Here is a 21390-nt window from a genome sequence, read left to right as displayed (position 1 = left end):
CAGGAAGATGATAAATGTTGGAGAGGATGTGGGAGAGTTGGAACACTAATTCATTGTTGGTGGAGCGGTGAGCTGATCCAACCATTCTGGAGAGCAATTTGGAACTATGCCCAAAGGGCTACAAAAATGTGCATACCCTTTGACCCAGCAATATCGCTTCTAGGACTGTATCCCCAAGAGATCATAAAAACCGGAAAGAGTCCCATATGTACAAAAGTATTTATAGCAGCACTCTTTGTAGTGGCCAAAACCTGGAAATCAAGGGGATGTCCATCAATTGGGGAATGGCTGAATAAATTTTGGTATATGAATGTAATGGAATACTATTGTGTCATAAGAAATGAAGAACAGGAAGACTTCAGAGAGGCCTGGAAAGACTTATATGATCTGATGCTGAGTGAAAGGAGCAGAACCAGGAGAACTTTGTGCACAGCAACGACCACAGTGTGTAAGAGTTTTTTCTGGTAGACTTGGAACTTCATTGCATTGCAAGGAATTAAAAAAAAAATCCCAATGGTCTTCTAAGGCAAAATGCCTTCCACATCCAGAGAAAGAACTATGAAATTCAATCGCAGAATGTGGCAGATCATTTTTATTTTGTGTACTATGTTTTGGTTTGTTATATGATTTCTCCCATTCATTTTAATTCTTCTACACAGCATGACTATAGTGAAAATGTATTTAGTAGGAATGTATATGTAGAACCTATGTAAAATTATATGCTGTCTCAGGCAGGGAGGAGGGAGGTAGGGAAAAATAATAATCGAAGTTACATGGTAGTGATTGTAGGATACTGAAAATAAATAAAATTAATTAAAAAAGAAAAACAGAGAATCATCTAAAAAAAGGCAGTGTGATTATAAATGGAAGTTAATGACTGACATCTTTTACACACAAAAAATAAAAACAATGACAGGTAAAAGAAGATCAATACAACAGCATTACACAATTCTTTAAGAATACCGTCATGACAGCTCAAGTTCCAAATGAGTTAAGACTGACAAGGAACAACAAAAGGGGAATAAACATTTTGTTGTTCGAGTTGTTATAAAATCTATACTGGAGAAAAGGGATGGGTTAAAGAAGGAATACAGAATAAGTCAGGTTGAATGGGATGATAACAGATGAAAGAGAAATTACAGAGATTCCCAACTCTTATTTTCCTTCTCTTTTCTACTGAAAAGAGATCCCTACTGGACTACATAGGACAGGACAAAAATGGTATACATCTCAGAACAGAAGTATATTAAACTCAAAAAGGAAATAGTTAGATAAAAGGACAAGAATTGGGGAAAGATGGCTCCTAAGAAGGAGATCAAAATAGGTAGGGGAATAGTCATAAGCAAAACAAGTTCATATGCTGGAGGGAGAAACATAATGCAAAGATTAAAAGGGAAAAAAAGAAAAATCTTAAATCAGGACAGAGCAAGGGAAAGAGAAGAGCTGCAACAGAGGAAACACAGGGTCTTTTATTTATAGAACACAAATGTTAAATGAACTCCTCTTTCTACCATCTTCTTATGTTCAAGAGAGATACAGCAACAAAGACAGTTTTCAGAATAGAAGGACAGGATGGAAAGAAGCACATATTTAATGGCCATAACTTTGAACGTGAATGGAACAAAATCATCCAAGAAACAGAAGAGGACAGCAGAACGAATTTGAAAATAGAATCTGACAATATGCCGTTTACAAAAACACATTTGAAACACATTTTTACAGACTAGGAAAATTAGGCACAGAAAATCTCACAGCTCTGGAATTTCAACTCAGGTCTCCTACTTATCACTTCAGTACTAAAAAACAAATACTATATCCCCTACTGCTTCCTTCTATCCTATCTCAGTATCAGCCAATAAATTTAGTATGAACAAAATTATTTTTATTCAAAAAGTTTCATCAAACATCTGATGTGAAATTTTTTCCAGTTCATGAATCCTTTTTCCCATTTACTGAGGAATCTGTAAAAATGTGTGAATTGTTCCATTGTTTATTAAAAAAAAAAAAAGAACAATGGGGCCAATGGGGGAAAAACAGATAAGAAACTTAAAAGACAAAACCATTTACTATCCTAATTTTGATCAAGTCATTTCTGCTCCCTGTGCCTCAGTTTTCCCATGAAGAAGTTGGTCAAAATGATCTTTCAAGTCCCTAACAGCTCTAGATCTTTTAACCAATTAAAGTCCCATTAAAAACCAATTATAGTCCTTTCTTTTCATTTTCTTTCACTCTAATAGAACTCTTCTAAACTTCAGTAATTCTCCATTAGCCTGTTCCGGTATGCTAAGTCTTTTATTTCAACTTGACCTCAGTGTGATTTCTTTTCTCTCTCCATTCCTTCCAAATGCTTTTACCTTAACCAGATTATGTTAGTACCATTTATTACTAACTTATTTCTTATGATTCATGGTTGAAAAGAAATTTTCAGGGGAAAATGAGAATAAGAGGATGAAATCCTACAAAGAGCTGAAAGGATTATTTAAATTCATCAATAGACCTTCCACAAACTAGTTTTTCTGCATGTTGTAAAATACCTTCGTAGTGCCTAAAATATAAGGAATTAACATTCTCTCTTTAAATCAGAAACAACAAACCAGGCCCCAATTTTCTTGTCCTTAAAAAATTGTTTAGTCTACCCTCAGAGTAGGTATACCCTAGTAAAAATAAATTAAACTAGCATTTTGTTTGTTATAATGCATAGAGGGGTCTGCCTTAAAGTCAGGAAAACCAGCACCATGTTCCACCTCAGATACATAATTAGTTCCAAGATAATAAGAAAGTCATTTATCTTCTAAGAGCCAAGGCTCTGCACCCAAGCAATTCCCTGACTGAGAATTACAGTTAAATTGTCAATTTGCAAGAGTGGAGGGAGTTTCTACAAAAGGGAGTTTCCTATCCTGAAGACAACACAAGTTTAGCCACTCTCAATGTATCACCACCACTACCACCATTACTAGTCATTTACTACTACTACTACTACTACTATAACTACTACTACTACTACTAATAATAATAATAATTGAGTAACTCCTTTTTTTCTATTTTCCTATCTCATTTTCAGTGTTCTGCCATTTCCAATACATGAATATCAGTAACATGAAGACAAATAAAGGACCAGTAAGTTAACACAAGTTCAATGAAGGGAAAAATGCAGGACTTGGGGCACTTTCAATTTATCAGCTTTACGATAGAGTTCACAGACATCTAGCAGAAGCAATGGGTTCAAGGTTTAATTCCTAAGCAGCAAAGAAAGTTCTTCATCAGATAAAAAAACGTTTATCATCACTTTCAAGCAAACCTATATACCATTATTGGTTACTTGTTTAAAATCATAAGAAAAGATACATGCATAATGTGTGTGAGAGAATAAAAAGAAGGGGGAAGAGGGGAGAACAGATCTGTGATTTCAGTCAGAACTCCTGTTGAAGAAAATGGCTTCTCCCAATGTTGGTAGACCACTGCTCTGCAGTGTTTTAAAGAATCACCTAAGGAACTGAGAGATGGAATCTAAACCCAGGCTTTTCTGACTCTGGGGTTGGTTCTTATTCATTTTACTAGAGGTATCGAACAGAGGGCTCACTCCAAAGTGCTGCCCAAACCAGATTAAAAGGTAATTGGGAAATAGTTAACAAAATAAATAAAAATAAGACAGAGCAGATAATGTTTATATGTCATTTTCAAGTCAAAGTGCAGCCCACTGAGATCCCCAGGTCTGGTGTAGTGGACATTTCTATTTGAGTTTGACACCACTGACCTCTACCATTCTGCATCTACCTACATAGCCATATCCTAGGATGTTTCAAAGATTTTAAACAAGACTACTCAAAGGAAACTTTAGGTCCCATTTCAATGACCTGACAAAATGGCAGAATTATGCAGTCCATGACAATTTATTATGACTGAGGATTTCAGTATCCTAAATATATCAAGTACATTTAAAACTGGAATCATACCCTCTCATTTTTTACAGATGAGGAGAGCGAGCCTCAATATAGTTAAGTGACCTTCACACAGTTCCAAGATTTAACAAGTTAAAGGCCATGCTGCGTTTTCAATGACAATAAAGGAATTCCAGTTTTGCTGGACATATATGTAGTTATTACTGCTTTTCTTTTATATTCAGTAGTTTGCTTCTAAAGACTGGAGATCCCCCTCAAATTTTTTTTGCCTATTTTTCCAATCTTATTTCAAATTACTTTCCCCTACAATCTTCTCTGGTCTCTGTGCTATTGTTTAAGCTGGCCTTCATACCCGAAATATTCTTCATCTATCCCCAGAACTTGACATGGTACCTGGCATTTAATAAGTACATAATAAATGCTTGCTAATTAATGATCTATGCCTGTTGAAATTCTTTTCTTTCCAGAAAATGGAATGTAGGTGCTCCTTTCTTCCGATTAAGTCTTTCTGAAAACTAGCTATTTGAAGTTACTGTCTGGTTTTGAATCAAAAATGTGTTTAAACTAGTGTTTTTCATCCCCAATCACAGGGAGCATTTTTCAACAAAACAGGCTTAACAAAACTTCAAAATTCATCTAATCCTTAAGCACTGATATTTTAGGCACAAATGGAGAATGTACCTGACACCCGAGACATCCTAGTAGAAAAGTAGCACTGCTCTAAATCCTCAAAATGAGCAGTGAGGCGTTTTCGTCGTGATGCTAATGTGCTGTTGTACCAAGGCTGCTTCTTTGTCTGAAAAGGGGATAACAAAGGACAGATTTATTTAGAATAAAAAACAAACTACATAAACCAGTATTCACCTATGCATTATTAACTGTAAGTCCATCCTTACACCTGGATTTTAAAGTAAACAAAATAATTACTTCATATTTATTAGTGGCTTTTACACTACATTGATCAAGCATGATACTTTATCCATTAAAAATGTAAAACCCTCTATAAGCATATAAGCTCTTTGAAAGTAAAGACTGCTTCGTCGTTCAATTAGTACTGCCAGTGTCTAGCAGTGTCTGGAAAACGCAGGGACTGAATACTTTATTTTTTTTAACTTGTGCGTGAAAGACAGATTAGTAGTAATGATTAAAGGTAATGAAATTTCCAGCTGTGATTCAAAATCTATAGAAAGAATATCTGAAGTCTCCCTTATTCAAAGCAAAATGCAAGAAAGAATAAGCAAACTTTCACGATAAAGTAAACATGCGGGTTGCGATCCACCGTTTGATTTGGTGGCCTGCAAAGTGGGTCCAGGCCTTCAGGCAAGCATGTGAACACATGCAGATGCTTAAATAACACACAGATCACTTACAACTTTAAAAACAATAACTAATTCCAGGTGGTAGCACAGCACAAAGGAAAGAAAGTTGGCCTCAGTAACAGGAAGACCAGAGTTCAAAGTTTGTCCCTAACATATATTAGCTGTGTAACCCTGAATACATCTTCGAGGTTACACTCCAAGACTATAAAATGTACTGGAAGAACTTGTTTCTCACTTAGAGATTCCTACATTAATGAAATCACAAGACCAGATCCTATCTTTCTTAGGAAAACTATCTTGATTATAGGAATATCATTACTTAATTGGAATGACATATCACCTAAAATAAAATGATAGGGCACATGAACTCTGTTAAAATAGATGTTCACCAAACTATATTATGATTTCTATTATGGCATTTTTGGTCTATAATAATATACTTTTTTAAATCACCTGGAAAAAATGAGGGGTTTTAGTGAAAACTTGGTATCCCAGTTTATTATTGCTATTCCAAAGTGGCCACACTTAATTTATCTATGGCATTGGGACACAAATAAAATCATTGTGAGACAGAAGGAATGTTGTTAGGATATTCCACAAATAATACATGCAATTTAATCCTACGTTATGTGCATTAATAAGGGAATAATATATATAGATAATATAAAACAGCAATTAATCATAAATACTTTTGTTCTGATGATGATTTTACATGACATATTTACTTCCTTAATCATGTTTTACTCAAATACTTGTATCCACTTGCATTCTGTTGCAAGTGCAAGTTGCATTCTGTTGTATTCAAATCACTTCCACAAGGGTCTCTTGCTTTTTAGCAAATGTTACCTTTTTTTTTTTGGTCTACATTCATTTGACACTTCAAAACTGCGTTACTGATTAACTTTTCATATGTTTATGTTTTTTCTAGCTAAATTGCACAATGATCATCATATTGGTATGTGTTACTCTGAGACAAATGGCTCTTACAACTCAAGAAAAAGCTTGGTAGCAGAGGAAAATACAACCTAATTTCTAAATCAAGTTCAACAACCTAATTTCTAAATCAAGTTCAACAAATTTATATTAAGTGCCTACAATGTGCAAGCACTGCTAAATGCTGGGGATACAAAGACTTGTACTCAGGAAACTTTCATTCCACTGATAAGCAATTCTATATAAAAGACACATAAGGGAGAAAACGGAAGCAGTGTAAGATGGATTATGGAGGATGGGAAAAAGTTTCATGTAGAAAATGGGACTTGAGCTGAGACCTGAAGAAAGCTGGGAAAACTAGGTATCAGGAAGGAAGACGACGGTTTTCCAGACATGGAAGATGGCCAGTGAAAATACTCAGAGCAAGGAGATGGAATGACATATTCAAGAATAACAAAGAGGTCAGTATCATTGGATCACAGAGTATATAGAGTGGAGTAAGGTATAAGCAGATCAGAAAGGCAGGAAGGGACCATATTACAAACACATTTAAAAGCAAATAGTATTTTATATTTGATTCTGAGAAAATGATACAAAGTAATTTCAGGAGAGAAGAGAGCATGAGGATGCAGGGAGGGAACAAAAGGAAGGATTAGGAAAAAACAAATATAAGAGCTAGCACCTGGGCTGTGTGCTACAGGCTGAAAAGGATCCCAGAGGGAAAGTGAAGAAGGAATATATTCCCAAAAGTATGGAGGCAGGAGATGGAATACCATATACAAGGATAAACTGTCAGGACAGCTCTGAATAGAACATGCATTATTTAAAGGGAGCTATGGCACTAAAACTGGAAACACAGGTAAAAGGCATTCTGTGATACAATTTAAATGCCCAGCAAAGAATTTTTTGTTATTTTATTCTAGAAGAAATTGCTAGCTACAGTGGAGCAGGAAGAGTAATGAGAGCTGCAAACAGGAAGTCTGACTCTTCTGGTATGGAAGGTAGAGAGGTGTAAGGACAGTCTGGGAGCAGAGAGTAATTACAAGAGCCCTGGCGATAGGCAATGATGTGCTGAACAATGAAGGCAGCTGTGTGAGTAAGAAGGGGATGAGTGAAGATGACAAACCTTGATAACAGGTAAGAAGGGTGAGTAGGGAAGAAGGGAAAGCCAAGGATGCCTCCAAAGTTGCAAGCCTGGGTGAACAGTAACCTCAAAAGAAATAGAAAGCTTGGAAGCTGGTTAGGTTTGGGGGGAAGAATCAGTTCAGTTCTGACTTTAAGATGTCTGAGGAACACCCAAGAAGAGAGGCTGAGTGAGCAGTCTAGCAGCTTCTGCCTTTAAAGCACCACAAGAAGTTTAGAGGTCTTCACAGTGTAAGCACTTAGATAGTGAACATAAAATTGCACATTAGCTACAACTGTATAAGAAGTACACAAATATTTCCTTGTAACCTCTTAACATTTTTACCAACTTTATCTTTTAAACTTACTAGTAAAGAAATATATCAACTACATTAGATTTACAATTGCTAAATACTTTAAAAGAACTCCAACATATCTCCACCTCAGACTACACATCTACATGTGTGTGCCCTCTTCAAACCTGGAAGCAAAAACTACAAATGAAAAGGTATGCAGTGCTATGAAATTAACATGCTAAAATGATCAGAGAAAAAGTCACTAATAAGAACGCAATTTTGTGCATGATTTTTGAAAAAAGAAACTTACAAAAAAATCTCATGACAACAAAAACTGATTCTCAACAGGATTAAACTGAAAACAGAGGTGAAATACAATGTAGAATATTCCATTACATATTCTGCCTGAGCAATTTGCCAAGGATATAAAAGCATGGAAATCATTTAAAGATAAATGCTTCCAATTGTTGGTATAATAAAAAAAACTGACATAATGACATCATAACAAAGTCCCTTATTCTTACGTCCAACAATTAATGTGTCAAATCTTACATTAGGATGACAATGCTGCTGACATTTGGAGTGTTCAAGATATGAATGAATCCTACACCAAATTTATTTTCCAGTAAAACTGGAATGAAAAGATAATAAATTTATTACTTCATATTGCATCCTTTAAAAATTCTAGAGCTCCATACAAAACAAAATAAACCGACAGTTAGGAATATATGACTTTTAAAGACTACCTTTAAGGCTTAAAAGTAAAGTATTTTAAAGAGTTATCAGGACACAAACAGAACATCCAAAAGATTTCTGTTGAGCATGGAAAGGAGGTAGAAAGAAAAAAAACTAACTTAAAAAATACATAAGATGGCCATAATTAAGAAAATCTTAAAATAAATCTTCCAGCTAAGGAATAAACACAGGTTTGTTATTTTTTCTTTTCTTTTTAGTGTAACATAAGAATAATGAAAAACAGGAAGCCAACCTTGGAAAGTACAAGACAAATCAACTAAAACTTCATTGTAAGTTGACATTACAAACACAAATGGCTATCATGCCTAGTTTATTTTTAAATGTCTTAAATCTTAAAAAAAAAAAAACCTGAAAATTACAAACAATTTGATTAATGAATCCAAGATGTAAGTAAGACAAACATCACAAACAACATACAAGGTTGCTGGCTAAGATTACTGGGTACAACCTGAATTAGTTTTAAAAAGACCCAGAATTCATAGTAAGTATGAAAGCAATATGTCCTATATAAACAGATGAATATTGGTGCACTGATTGGTATACCTAATAAGGAAAACTTTTGTTGTTGTCTGTTTAATGTCAGGAAACGTGAAACATCTACATAAAAAAATGTTTACTGAGTATTCAAAATCCACCTATGAATCTGTCACAGGAAAGAAGGATATGTTACAAATTACAATTTACAAATTGTCAGAAAAAACCAAGATTATTGATACAAAAGCATGATGATAGTACAGCTTAAGCAAATTTGTACACAGACTTCTATTCTGTTCCTGGCATTCTCCCTGGATTTGTCAGGCAACAAACACCATATCAACCATTCCTCAGCCTTTTCTGAAGCTACACTTGCTCTCAGGTAGATGACCATCCTCCAAGTGAAGGATCAGCCTACTAAGGAGGACTCTGGTAAGAATCTTGCCAGCAGTGACTGAGAGAGACCTTCCTATGATTATCAGAGGACAATCGATTTCCTTTACCTTTAAAGAGATGGACAATGGAGGCATCCTTAAACACCTGGGAGATAATGTCCTCTTGCCATATAATCTGGAAAATTTTAGTCAGCTTTTGTATGAGCAATGGACCCATCTCCTCATAAATCTCAGCTGGAATAGAATCAGCATCAGGTGCTTTGCCAAAGGAGAGGAGCCTAATGGCATTTAAAACCTCTTCTTCAGTAACAAATTTGGCTAGAGAAGGATTGACTTTAACCTCAGGTATACAGCGAGTGGCTTCAGCATTGGTTGATGATGTTCTGTTAAGAATACTGTGGAAGTGTTCAGTCCATCTCTCCAGGATCATGTCCTTACCCTTAATCAACATGGCTCCATCAGCATAGAGTAGTTGAGATGGACTATACACCTTTGGCCCACAAACAGCCCTCAGGGCATCATAAAAGCACTTTGGATTATTACTATCAGCCTAAAACTTAATTTCTTCTGTCCCCTTACTGAATCTTGCATCTCTCTAAGCATTGCTTGTACTTTGCTTCTGATGGGAGTTAAATGCTGCCTTTACAGAGATGGATGAAGTATCCTGCTGGTAAACCTTGTGAAGTTCTTATTTTTCAATTAGCAGCTTCTGAATTTTTCCATCATTTTCATCAAACCAATCTTGATGTTTGTGAGTATTCTGACTCACATGAGTAAATTCAGTGCTATACACCAAATCTCTAAAAGTTGTCCACTTCTTTTCTGTTTCACTGTTGCCAACCATGTGTTGACTCAATGTTCCCTCCAAGCTGGCTATGAACTGTTTACACTCAAAGAAGTGCTCTAATCTGTTGACATTAAGTCTTTTCCTCCTTGGCTTACCTTGCAGCCACCACTTTTCTTAAATATGAATATTTAGCTTGGAGAGAATAAGTCTAACTAACTAATAAGACTAACATTCTCTACTACATGTTGCCTTCATCACTGTCTCTTCTCTTTACAATGGCACAGTTTATTAAATGCCAACATTTGCAGTGAAGATACATCCGTGAAATTTTATTGCATTTATGTAAATGAAAGACAGTATGGGCGATAAGAAGGTCATGAGATACACAACTCTTCAGTAGTTAAGTGACAATTGCTCAACCTGGTTTAGTCTGTCTGCTGAAATGGTTTACCTGGCTATGGACGCTGCCCATGTTCCTCGGAGCCACCAGGTTGAAGCTAAGTGGATACACTGAAGCGGAAAAGCAGCCTTCACACCAGAGGTACTAGCATTCCCTAGGAGGCTTGAGAGACACCGAGGAGGAAATCCTTTCTCACTGTTTACTGCCCCAGGTTACAGAGATGTCTGACATTCACTGGATGATCTGGGAACTCTGGGATTGGTATGCTGTGGTCAAGGGGAAGGAAAATTTTCCTGATGGTGTTAAGACATACCAATTTCTGTGTGTACTCAGGTAGTGGGTTTAGTTCAGAAGTGGAGGAGTACAAAAAGGAGGAAGCTAGGAACTTTCACAGTGAAGGGAGTGGAAAGGGGTAAGAAAATGCTAAGGCTATAAGAATAGGTGTGGTTGTACTGGAAACAACTGTATTACTGTCTACCATGACTCTGGTCAAGTCTTGTCCTCCCAGAAGGATTCAAGCTCAACTGTGGAGATAACTGACCTCAGGGGGAAAAAAATTCTAATATCTGCAAATAAGACATTTTTACCTCCAATTTGTCTATACTCATTCCACAATTTATATTTCCTGTGTTGATACTATAACCAGCATTCCTTATACAATATGGAATAACAGTGAAGACATGACATTCTTGATTTACCACTGATCTTTTTTGGGAAATTTTCAGTGTTTTTGCATAAAAAATAATGCTAGCCCTTGGTTTTATATAAAAACGTTTGACCATTCCTTGAGGGAAGGGAATTTTCATTCTTTATATTTGTATCCCTACTGACTACCACAGTAACTGGCACATAGTAGATATACAACACATTTGTTGATTGATATTAAGGAAGAGCTTTCTTAGTATTTTTAACAGAAATGTTATTTTTTTCAAAGGTTTTCAGCAATGATTGATAATAATGCAAGTGAGCATAGCTCAGGCCACCTGAGGACTTTTTTGATTTTCACAGTTATTAGGAATACCTACCTCTTAAAATTTATATATTACCATGCATAAACAATGTATTTATTTAGGATCAAAGATTTCCAGCTGAAAGAGTCTTCAGAGGCCATCTACTCGAATTCCAACTATTTAGAGAAGGATATTAAGACCCAATAGGTAAAGTGATTTGACCGCAGTTATCACACAAGCTATAATCTTCATGAAGGATTTGAACCAAGGTTCACTGACTTCAGAACGAGCATTCTCTCTACTATGTTGTCCTGTTTCTTATGTGGGTCTATGTTGTATTTCTCCTAGCAGAATATAAGTTTTTAAGGGAAGAGATACTTTGTTTTTCTGCTTTTACAAGCAATGTTAACTCGTTTATTGAATGTGTATTTTCATTATAAATTAATGCTATTTTACTTTTTTTTGTTTTCTCTACCACTGAAAAGAATCTTCATACAGGAAAAAAAGAAAGAAGGTTAATAATAAATTGAAAAACAAAATGAGGGGATAAGAAAAGAACTGCTAACATTCATCTTCAATGAACACAAGTCACTAGACCCCACAAAATACATTCCAAGATACTTAAAGAACTTGCAAGCCACACCAATCAAACTTCCAAAGAATTTGTTTTGCATAGCAAGAAAATTCATACAGAGGGACAAAACATCAAAAACCTAAGGAAAATGAAGGGGGTAAAGAAGTAGGAAGGAAAGAGGCAAAGTGTTAACCTGTATCAAATTATACTACAACTCATCAAAATACAGGAATCATCGAATGATTTAGTTGGGCACCTACATGGCACAGTGGACATAGCACAGACCTGGTATCAGGAGAACCTATGGCTTTACTAGCTGTGTGACCCTGGGTAAGTCACTTAACTCCAAATTCACACACACACACACACACACACACACACACCTAATTAAAAAGCAGAGAGGTCAATCAGGTACACAACAGGAAAAAACACTTACCAAGTAGGTTAGCTTTATAAATTTAAAGATTCCCACTACTGGATAAACATTCCCTATTGAACAAAAACTTCTGAGAAAGCAGTCTGGTAAAAATTAGGTTTCGATGAACACCACAAACCATATACCAAGATAAGTATTAAATGAATGCAGGTCTTAGGTTTAAAAAAATCATTACCATAAGGTAAAGTACATAAAGGGGGACTGGTTAAATTATCACTAGTATTATTCTCAAGATATTTGCCAGAACTCTGCCAAAAGCAGAATACGTAATAATACCTTAACTTGTCTTCAAGATAATTTCCTAATCTAATAGTGAAGAAAGAAAGGAGAATAAAAAAACCAAACAAGAAATTCTTCTTTGGAATCTAATTCACTGCAACAGAAAGAAACTAGATGCTGGAATTGAAATGAGGGAAAATGATACAACTATTTCTTTACAGAAGATATGACAGAGGAAAAAATACATAGTCTGACATGCATGTTAGTTTTTGGGATTCCTAGGATCCCCAAAAAACAGAGATAGGATCTCCTGGATTAAAACTGTAAAGGCAATCAGTTCAGAAAAGATAAGAAGCTCTCAAGAATCAAATTTTGAAAACACAAAAGGAAATTATTCTAATAAAGAAAAACATAAATTTTCAAAAAATAAGAATGTACATGAAACTCATCATCCAACTTAAGATTTAAAAAAAAATGTGTAGAAGACAGAGGAAAAATCAGGTAAAAGGATAAAAGAAGTGTGGTACAATATTATGAGAATAATATCAAGACTACAAAAGCTCAGAATGACCTGAAGCTAATGATGAAAGCCAAGGACCACAAACAGGCAGGAGATTCTTAAGCTACATTTGAAGAGGGATAAAAGGGGCTACTTGGTGTGGACAATATGAAGTTTACTGATTTAAAAAGTGCAACTACACAATGTTTATTTTGTTTCTTTTTTTCCCCCTAATGGGAATGATCTTTGGATTGGCAAAGACAAAAATAACGAAGTGAGACTTCCTGGTTAAACTTGATTGTCTCGAGTCATTTGACTGGGGTGAACTGTTATCTCAGGGTACCAGAGAAATTAGCAAATTTGGTTACTGAGTCACTGTCACACTGATGGTTGAAATATCATGAAGAACAGGAAAGTTACGACAAGCCTGGAGATATGTAAGTTACCTTAGTTAACCTTAACCCTAACCCTAAAGAGATAGAGAGGAATATGGAAGATGAAATGCAAAATTTGGATTACATAAAAATGAAAAGGTTTTGCCCAAACAAATGAATAAAGTAAAAATTAAAAAGGAAATGGGGATGGCGGGTACAGAGGGTGGGAATCATTACAGCAAGTTTCTCTGATACAGTATTGATTTCAAAATATAAAAGGAACTGATTCAACTATATAAAAATGGCAGTCACTGTGTAATAAATAAATGATCAAGGATATGAAATGGTAGTGCTCAAAAAAGAAAAATCCAAGCTTATCAAGAGATAATTATGAGTATGTCATATAAGGAAGAAAAAGAAAGCCAAATCTGACTTATCTTAGAGCTTGGAGGAGGTACTGACCTCCCTTCTAAACTGCACTGTATTTGACTACTCCTTATTTGTATTTATTAACTACATATTTATGCTGTATATGTTTTTACATACTTGCCTCCTCCATTAGAATTGCTCAATGAGAATAGGGATTGTTCCAATTGATAGGAAAAAATGCTCTACATCACTAATAATTAGAGAAAATCAAACAATTGCAACATTTTACTTCACACCTATTGTATTGAAAAAGATTTTAAAAAAAAGAAAAATTGGGGGAGGGGAAACAGGGTCAACAAAGGACTTGTGCTTTGCTTGATTACACATTGGTAACAGATTGTTTTTCTCGCTTTCCCAAAGGTCGGAAAGGAGAGAAGGGAGAAGGGAAGTAACTTGAGATCCATAGGATTAAGATAATCAGAATATGAACAGGGTGATATAAATGTTGAGAGTAAGTTTCAAAAGAATAGAGGTAATTTAGTGAGGGCAGAAGAGAAAGCAAACAACATATCTACTATTGCTCCAGGTCCATTATGTTTTTGCGCATGAGGAAAAATACATCCATTACTAGAGAATGCCTCCAGCTATATATATATACTGATATAGAGGATACTGATTTTCAAGTGGAAGATAAAGAGTGGTGAAAACAAGGACAGTGGAGAGAGAGAGAAAAAAGGGAAGAAGAATACGTGTGTGTTTGTGTGTGTGTGTGTTTGTGTGTGTGTGTATACATTTAAAATTTTTAAAGTTATTAAGCTATAACCATTAGGAAGGTTTTCTTTGTATCAAATTTAACATTTGTCTCTTTCCAAGTTTTACCCAGTGTTCATAGTTCTGACTTCTGGGGTGAAGAATAAATTTAATCCTGCCTACTAGATAGCACTTGGAGCTCCATCTACCACATACTCCACCTCAAATTTTGTCATCTCCAGGCTAAATAATTTCAATTCCTTCATTCAATCAACTCAAAGCTTTTTACCATGCTAGTTACCCTTCTATTGTCCAAATCATTAATAAAAAGTCTTTTTTTTTTTTTTTGCACACTGATAAAAAGTCTTGAACACAATAGGTCCAAAGAGAAATTTTTGGAATATTCTACTACAGACCTCATATCAGGTTGACTATAATCCATTAATCACTGTTCTTTAACATCTGGTCAAACAACCAATTCCAAACTCATCTAACTCATCACTTAACTACATGTCTGTTATTAAGAGTTTCTGTCAAAGGCCAAGCATTCTATAATATTCCCCTGATCACACCATCTTAAAATCCTGTTATTAAACTAAGTTAGTCTTACATTAAATATCCTTGATGAATTAATACTAATTACTAGTGATCACTACTTCCCTTGTTAAAAACTCACAAACCACTGTTTTAACATAAATTTATCAGTCAGTAATGTGGGGGTAAATATTTAACTTCTGCCTGTCTTAGAAGGAAATCTGGTTCTACTGTCACTGATTCATTTCCTATAATATACACATTCCAGTCTGAACCATTTGAGGTTTCCTATGAAAAAGTTGTATAAGCTTAGAATGCCCTCCACCAATCTCAGGACACTGAAATGATACACATCCTTCAAAGTCTGGTTCAAATGCCACTTCCTTTATTATGTCACCCTTATTTTCATGAGAAAGGGACCATTTCTTAGTATCTGTATCTTCTATACCACTTAGTGCAGTACATGACTGAGAATAAATGTTTGTTTAACTAATTAAATAATATGCAATACAAAATCATGGAGGAGAAAGGTCAAACAGTCCTGTGCTTAATAATGTTAAGTAGCTTTATCTGCTGGAATCACTTCAACCAAACACCGGTACATCTATAAACTATATTAACTAGCAATGAACTATTTTGACTTGTTTCAAAATGTGAAAAGTAACAGATAAATTCTCATTTAAACTCCACAAATTCAGTTACTAAGATTTCAATTGAAGAGCAAAATAAAAACTTACCAAGTAACTATGGAACCAGATTCCTCTCAATACAATTGAATTCTGTGAATAAATCCTAAAAAGAGTCAGAGTACTTAATGGTTTGTCAGAACACATACAAACCAAAAACTGCAGGATGCAACTCACTCTGAAGCTCATTCACAAAATCCTGTTAAGTAGTATACTTAAATCTTAATCAACAAGTAAATGCTTACCTAGAGAATTAGTGTGTTAGATTAAAAATCCAGGTTCTAGTATAAACTTCCACATAAAAAAAGGAAAAGAACCTGAAAGTGTTTATAAATTCTCAGGTGTCTCCTGTTTAAAACATATTTTAACATAACCTTTAGTCTACCAAGATCCATATATGTGTAGTTAAGAGGGTCACATTCTTTACTCTGTGAAAGTCTATTTCAATTTATATCTGACCTCAAGCATTCGAAAATTTCCTGATACTGAAATTAACAAACACCACAGAGGACGGAACAATTAAGTCAATCAAACTTCTTAAAATGAAAAGGAGAGAAAAAGAAACTCCCAAAGAAAGAAGGATGATTCAATGTGGCATTTAATTTACTATCTATATTCTAATAAATGGTCAATTCAATCAACATGCAAAAATTATACAAAAACAACCATAAGAATAACACAGACACAAAATGATCAAAGGCAAACAATTCTCACAACCTCTAAGATGATGCATCTTGTCTCTGTATTTATTACTTTCAAGTCTTTTCAACATTTACTATTATTATACTTTCACAACAATCCAATCAGATATATAGTACATTATTATCCCAATATTATAGATAAGGAAAATATGGTATAAATAAATTCCAAGACATCAAACTATAGTCTTCCAACAACAGCACAAGACTTTACAAAACGTTTCCCATAGTTAAGCTCACCATTTAAGATGACAAAGAAATCATAAAATACTATCCAAATAATGGAGTGATTAATCCCAACAGTTTTAAAGCAGTTTTTATCACTAGCATTCAAATTTCACTATTTAATGCAGAAAATAGCCTGATGGATTATACAATTCTCACATATGCAAGTTCAAAACTCTTTTATCATTGTTAGAGAGTCAGTGTAAACGAGATATAACAAGATAAAGACTGTACTGATGTGAGAGGTGCTTTTACCTTATAAGGTTTAATGATATAATTGGCAGGAACCAGAAGTATAATTTCATCATTTTTCCTCACTATTCCGTAACAGTTGTTCAGCATACAAAAGTTCAAATTTGCAATTTTTCCTAGAATATTTTGTCTTAATCTGTTTTTGATCCAGTCACATTCTACCTTGCATAATACTTCTTATTGTAAATGTTCTATTTCCCTTTTACTGAAACTGTAAAAATTCCATGAAGGCAAGGACTACTTTGTTTTTCCCCCTCCGTATTCCTAATGCCTAACCAAGTACTGATACACAGTAATTTATAAAGATTTGTTAACATTTGCTGTTGAAACATTATTACCATTTTAAAGGGAAGTTATTAGTATAATTAGACTTCTGAAGAAGTGCTTCAAAGTTCTTAAGAGTCAAGTGGTTACTTTCTGCCTTTATTTAAAAAAGGAACAATTAACGTAGTTTCTTACCTGAGAGCTCCCACTGAAACCTGGAGGCTGACTGTATTCCGTGGAATCAATAATACTACTGCAAAATAAAAGAGAAAGAAATTTGGCTTCATCAATGGTGCTAATATTATTTTCTTGTTACTATCAATGGAAAATCCCAACAGCAAACAGCTTGAATTTTACATTACAGGAAAAATTCACTACCCAAAATACGGTAATAACCTATTACCACCTCTTTTTTCCACCACCTCAGATATAATGAACATTGTCCTGAAAAAATCCATATCCAATATCAAGAATAAAAAATATCAAAGAGATTTCACTAATTTAGAAAACAAACCAGGGAATTCACTCCTGGCCATCCAACCAAGAGAACTAACTAAAAGGGAACACAAGAATAGACAAGATTTTTGTCTTGTCATATGATTCTAGAAATCTTTTATAAGAAACAGGACTATTATTCTCACAGAGCCCCTCCTCAAGGCAACTTACTGAGGCAAGAATTAACTTTTTCTCCCTTAGACACGGGTAATTGTAACTGGTATTTTAGATTCCAGTCTATCCTCTCTCAATCTATTCTCCACACTTCTACCCAATTCTCCCTTAATCTATTGCTATCACATCACTCTTATACTCAAAAACTTTCTAGTGTCTACAGAATCATAATCTGGCTCTAACTTACCCATCCTGTCTTCTCTCACACCTTTCTTCACATACCAGTATACTTTATCTTCTACTTTTTCCCATCTTTGTTCCTTTACTATGAGTTTCTAATCTTTCAAGGGCTATGCTCCATCTTATGTCAGAAATAACTCATCCTTTCCTTTAAGGTCCAGTTCAGGAGCAACCTCCTCCATGAAGCTGTCCTTGACCTCTCCCTGGATTCCAGATAGAAGTACAAATCTGTCTAAATTCTTTATCACATGTTTTTGCCTAGCTCTTAACCCCTGTAACATTATGCTTTGTAGAATATTCATTTAAAAAAAAGTTGAAGCTCTAAGTTTCTCATACAGTTTTATATTTGAAAATTAATGCAAACTGAAAGACAGTGGATCTGAGCATAATGATTATTATTAGTTAGGCTTGCAGTAACCAATAAATTGGGTCAATGGCCTCTCTCAATGACCAAAGAGGTAGGGCTCATCAGCCTTAATATAGTTTTTGGAAGAAGCATAAAACAATATGATTGGTTACAAAGTCTGAAGTATCATAGATAATGGAAAACAATATAGAAATCTGGAATGCAGAGTTAGCAACAACACCTTCTACTATTTTGTTGCTAGGGAAAGCACATTGGTATTGTACACCTGCATGGTTAATAGTCCAGACTTTCTTGAAGAAGAAACAGCATTGCAGAGATAACAGACTTCCTGGTATCCATCTTTCAAGACTAATTGTTAACGAGTTAACAGGTCTTCTTTAATTGTACAAGGGTAGTAAGATGTGTGGAAACAATATATTTCTTTCAGTTAAGATGATTAATGGAACAACTTAGCTCAGCTACAAAAACTAAACTGATAAATTTAACTCAGAGACAAACATGGCTTACAAAATTTTACAAGATATTAGGAGTGATACAAATAGAAGTAATTACAAAATAGAATCAAAATCAATTTGATTTTCTTAGCAAAAGCAGTCCTTTTAACAACTTTAAAGGTAGAAGTCACCATGTCAAGGGGGCCCACCAGAGCCCTGCACATAGTTACAAATGAATATTTACTGATCTAAATCCACAATCACCTTAGGCCAGTCCCTTATGCCCTTCTTCCTGGGATCATCAAAATAAGTTTCTAATCAATCTCCCAACATCCTATCTCTCCTCTCTCCAAATCATTCTCTTTTTCTACAGTTGCCAAAATGACATGATTAAAACATGGGTATGACTGTATTCCTTCCCTGAGTAAGAAATCTCGGTACTCCTCATTGTCTGGAAGACAGAATACAAACTCCTACCTGGCATTTAAATTTCCTTCACCATCTTGTCCCACACTATGTTTTCCAGACTGGTTACACATTATTTCTCCTCACCTAAGTCATGGATCTCTCAGCTGTTCCTGTTCACAGCATTCTCTCCTCCATCTGCATTTCCCACCTCTGTCTATGCCTGAAATTATCCTTTCTTTTCCCTGTTTCTCTAGGAAGTATTAGCTCCCTTCCAGACATAATTTAAGTACCACTTCCTTCATTCAAGAGGCCTTTTCTAATACCCCAGAGTAGTTAGTTATACCATCACTGTGTATTTTACTTTGTATATATCCTACATTTAAGTGTGAACATATTATATACCTCTAATAAGCTCCTGTAAGCACTGCTTCATGTTGGAATTCATATAACCAAGACCTAGCCTAATATCTGGAATGCAGTAAACACTGCATATTTGCTTACTGATTCACTAATTTAAGCTCCTTATTCCTACATTCAGATCTTTGATTCCATATGTTTGGAGTAACCTGAATAATCTCCTTCCTTTGTAATTTGTCATACCATATCCCCAACTGTCTTCCTTTAGCCTATCAAAGCAATGTCTAAACTAGATTATTTTCAATTCAATTTTATAACAAGAGTGTTTCTGTTGGAGAGGGAGTGTAGAGTAGTAGAAAGAGAGCAGTCCTTAAAATTAGGAAAACCCCAGGTCCAGTCCTGCCTCTGCCACATGAAGACTATGTAACCCTAATCAAGTCATTTAATCTCCCAGTGTTTTAGGAAACTCTCAAAGACTATGATCTGCTGAAAAAGTGCTGACCTACATTTAGAAAGGGAAGTTCCTCAAAGGGCTCCCAAGATCTATGAAACTGTAGTCTAGCTTCTATTCTTATGTTTCTATTGTTTACAATTTTGTCTGTTTCACTTCCACATCAGAACAAAAGTTTTTTGAGGGAAGCAAACATGTCTGTTCTTAATAAGTGTTCCAAATGCCAAATAAATTATATAACGATATGGTCACTGGATAATCAAATATTATCAATGGTAACAACAAAATGGAAAGATTAAACCAACAGGATACAAGATGCCTCTCATATTTTAAAACACAATCTTGAAACCAGATGAGCTATCTCAGTGATTTTAAAAAAGAAATATAGTACTGATATTTTTCTGAAATAATGATGGACCTATTTTCAAACTCATTCATGAAATAAGAATGTAGCATCATATGTTCCTACTCTAAGAGTCAATTGTAGAGGAAATTATCCAATGTGTGTTCAAAGACTGATGAATGAAAGTGGCCATCTATTGAGATGACATGAGCAGATTTATGGAGGAGAGTTAGGAAAAAATACATAAAAATAATTTTAGTTGAGGTTAATAAAACAAAGCTTGCATTCTACACACCTATAGATTCCCAAATTCATTAACCAAACTCAGGTATATTAACAGTGTAGACTTGGAGAACTGAAGATAGAGGTTTAATCCCTGACTGGTCAATCAATCAATCAACATTTATCAAACACCTGCTATGTACCAGGCACTTTTCTAAGTACTAGGTATACCAAAAACAAAAAACAAATCCAATAGTCCCTGACCTCAGAGAGCTCAAAAGCTAACAGAAGATAACACATAAAAAGAAGTTGGCAGAGGAAGGGGGACGGGAGTGGGGGGAGGAGTGTTAAGGATATAATGAAAATTCTAGAGTGCAACTGGGTGGAAAAGGATGAGAGGGCTGCCCTGGATACCCTCCTCACATGGAGGATCTGGGAAGAACTCTCAAGTGTTCACCTCTACCTTCTTCAGTCAGAGAGAGGGAGGAGCCTTATAGGGCAGAGGGTACTGAGTCAGTCAGTCAATAAATATTTATTATCTTTCAGGATGATGAGCTTCTGGAGGCCATGATGAAGTCCAGGAGTACAACTGGACAGAAAATATTTGGCTTTATAACTCTAAAGCAATTACCCCAAAAAGCCAAGACCAGAAATTGCAGAGGATATGATCTACACTAGTAGAAGGGAACAGCCTCAAGCAGGGGTGTAGCCCTATAGGTCCTCAAGTGCAGCTCTTTGACTGAATCCA

General features: G+C 35.1%; 1 protein-coding gene across 4 annotated transcripts in view; it reads right to left on the bottom strand.

Moving 5' to 3' along the window:
• COP1 (COP1 E3 ubiquitin ligase) overlaps positions 1–21390 on the bottom strand; it is a 251041-nt gene that overhangs the window by 147421 nt on the left and 82230 nt on the right. For all 4 annotated transcript variants that reach the window (XM_072648565.1, XM_072648563.1, XM_072648562.1 and 1 more), the window contains 2 exons: positions 17407–17464; positions 4581–4695 (listed from right to left, as the gene is read on the bottom strand). In XM_072648565.1, the coding sequence (XP_072504666.1) occupies positions 4581–4695; positions 17407–17464 (173 nt within the window). The remainder of the gene's footprint in view (positions 1–4580; positions 4696–17406; positions 17465–21390) is intronic.

The sequence above is a fragment of the Notamacropus eugenii genome, chromosome 2 (assembly GCF_028372415.1).
Source record: "Notamacropus eugenii isolate mMacEug1 chromosome 2, mMacEug1.pri_v2, whole genome shotgun sequence".
Taxonomy (NCBI): Eukaryota; Metazoa; Chordata; class Mammalia; order Diprotodontia; family Macropodidae; genus Notamacropus; species Notamacropus eugenii.
This window is presented reverse-complemented; position numbering and strand designations above follow the sequence as displayed.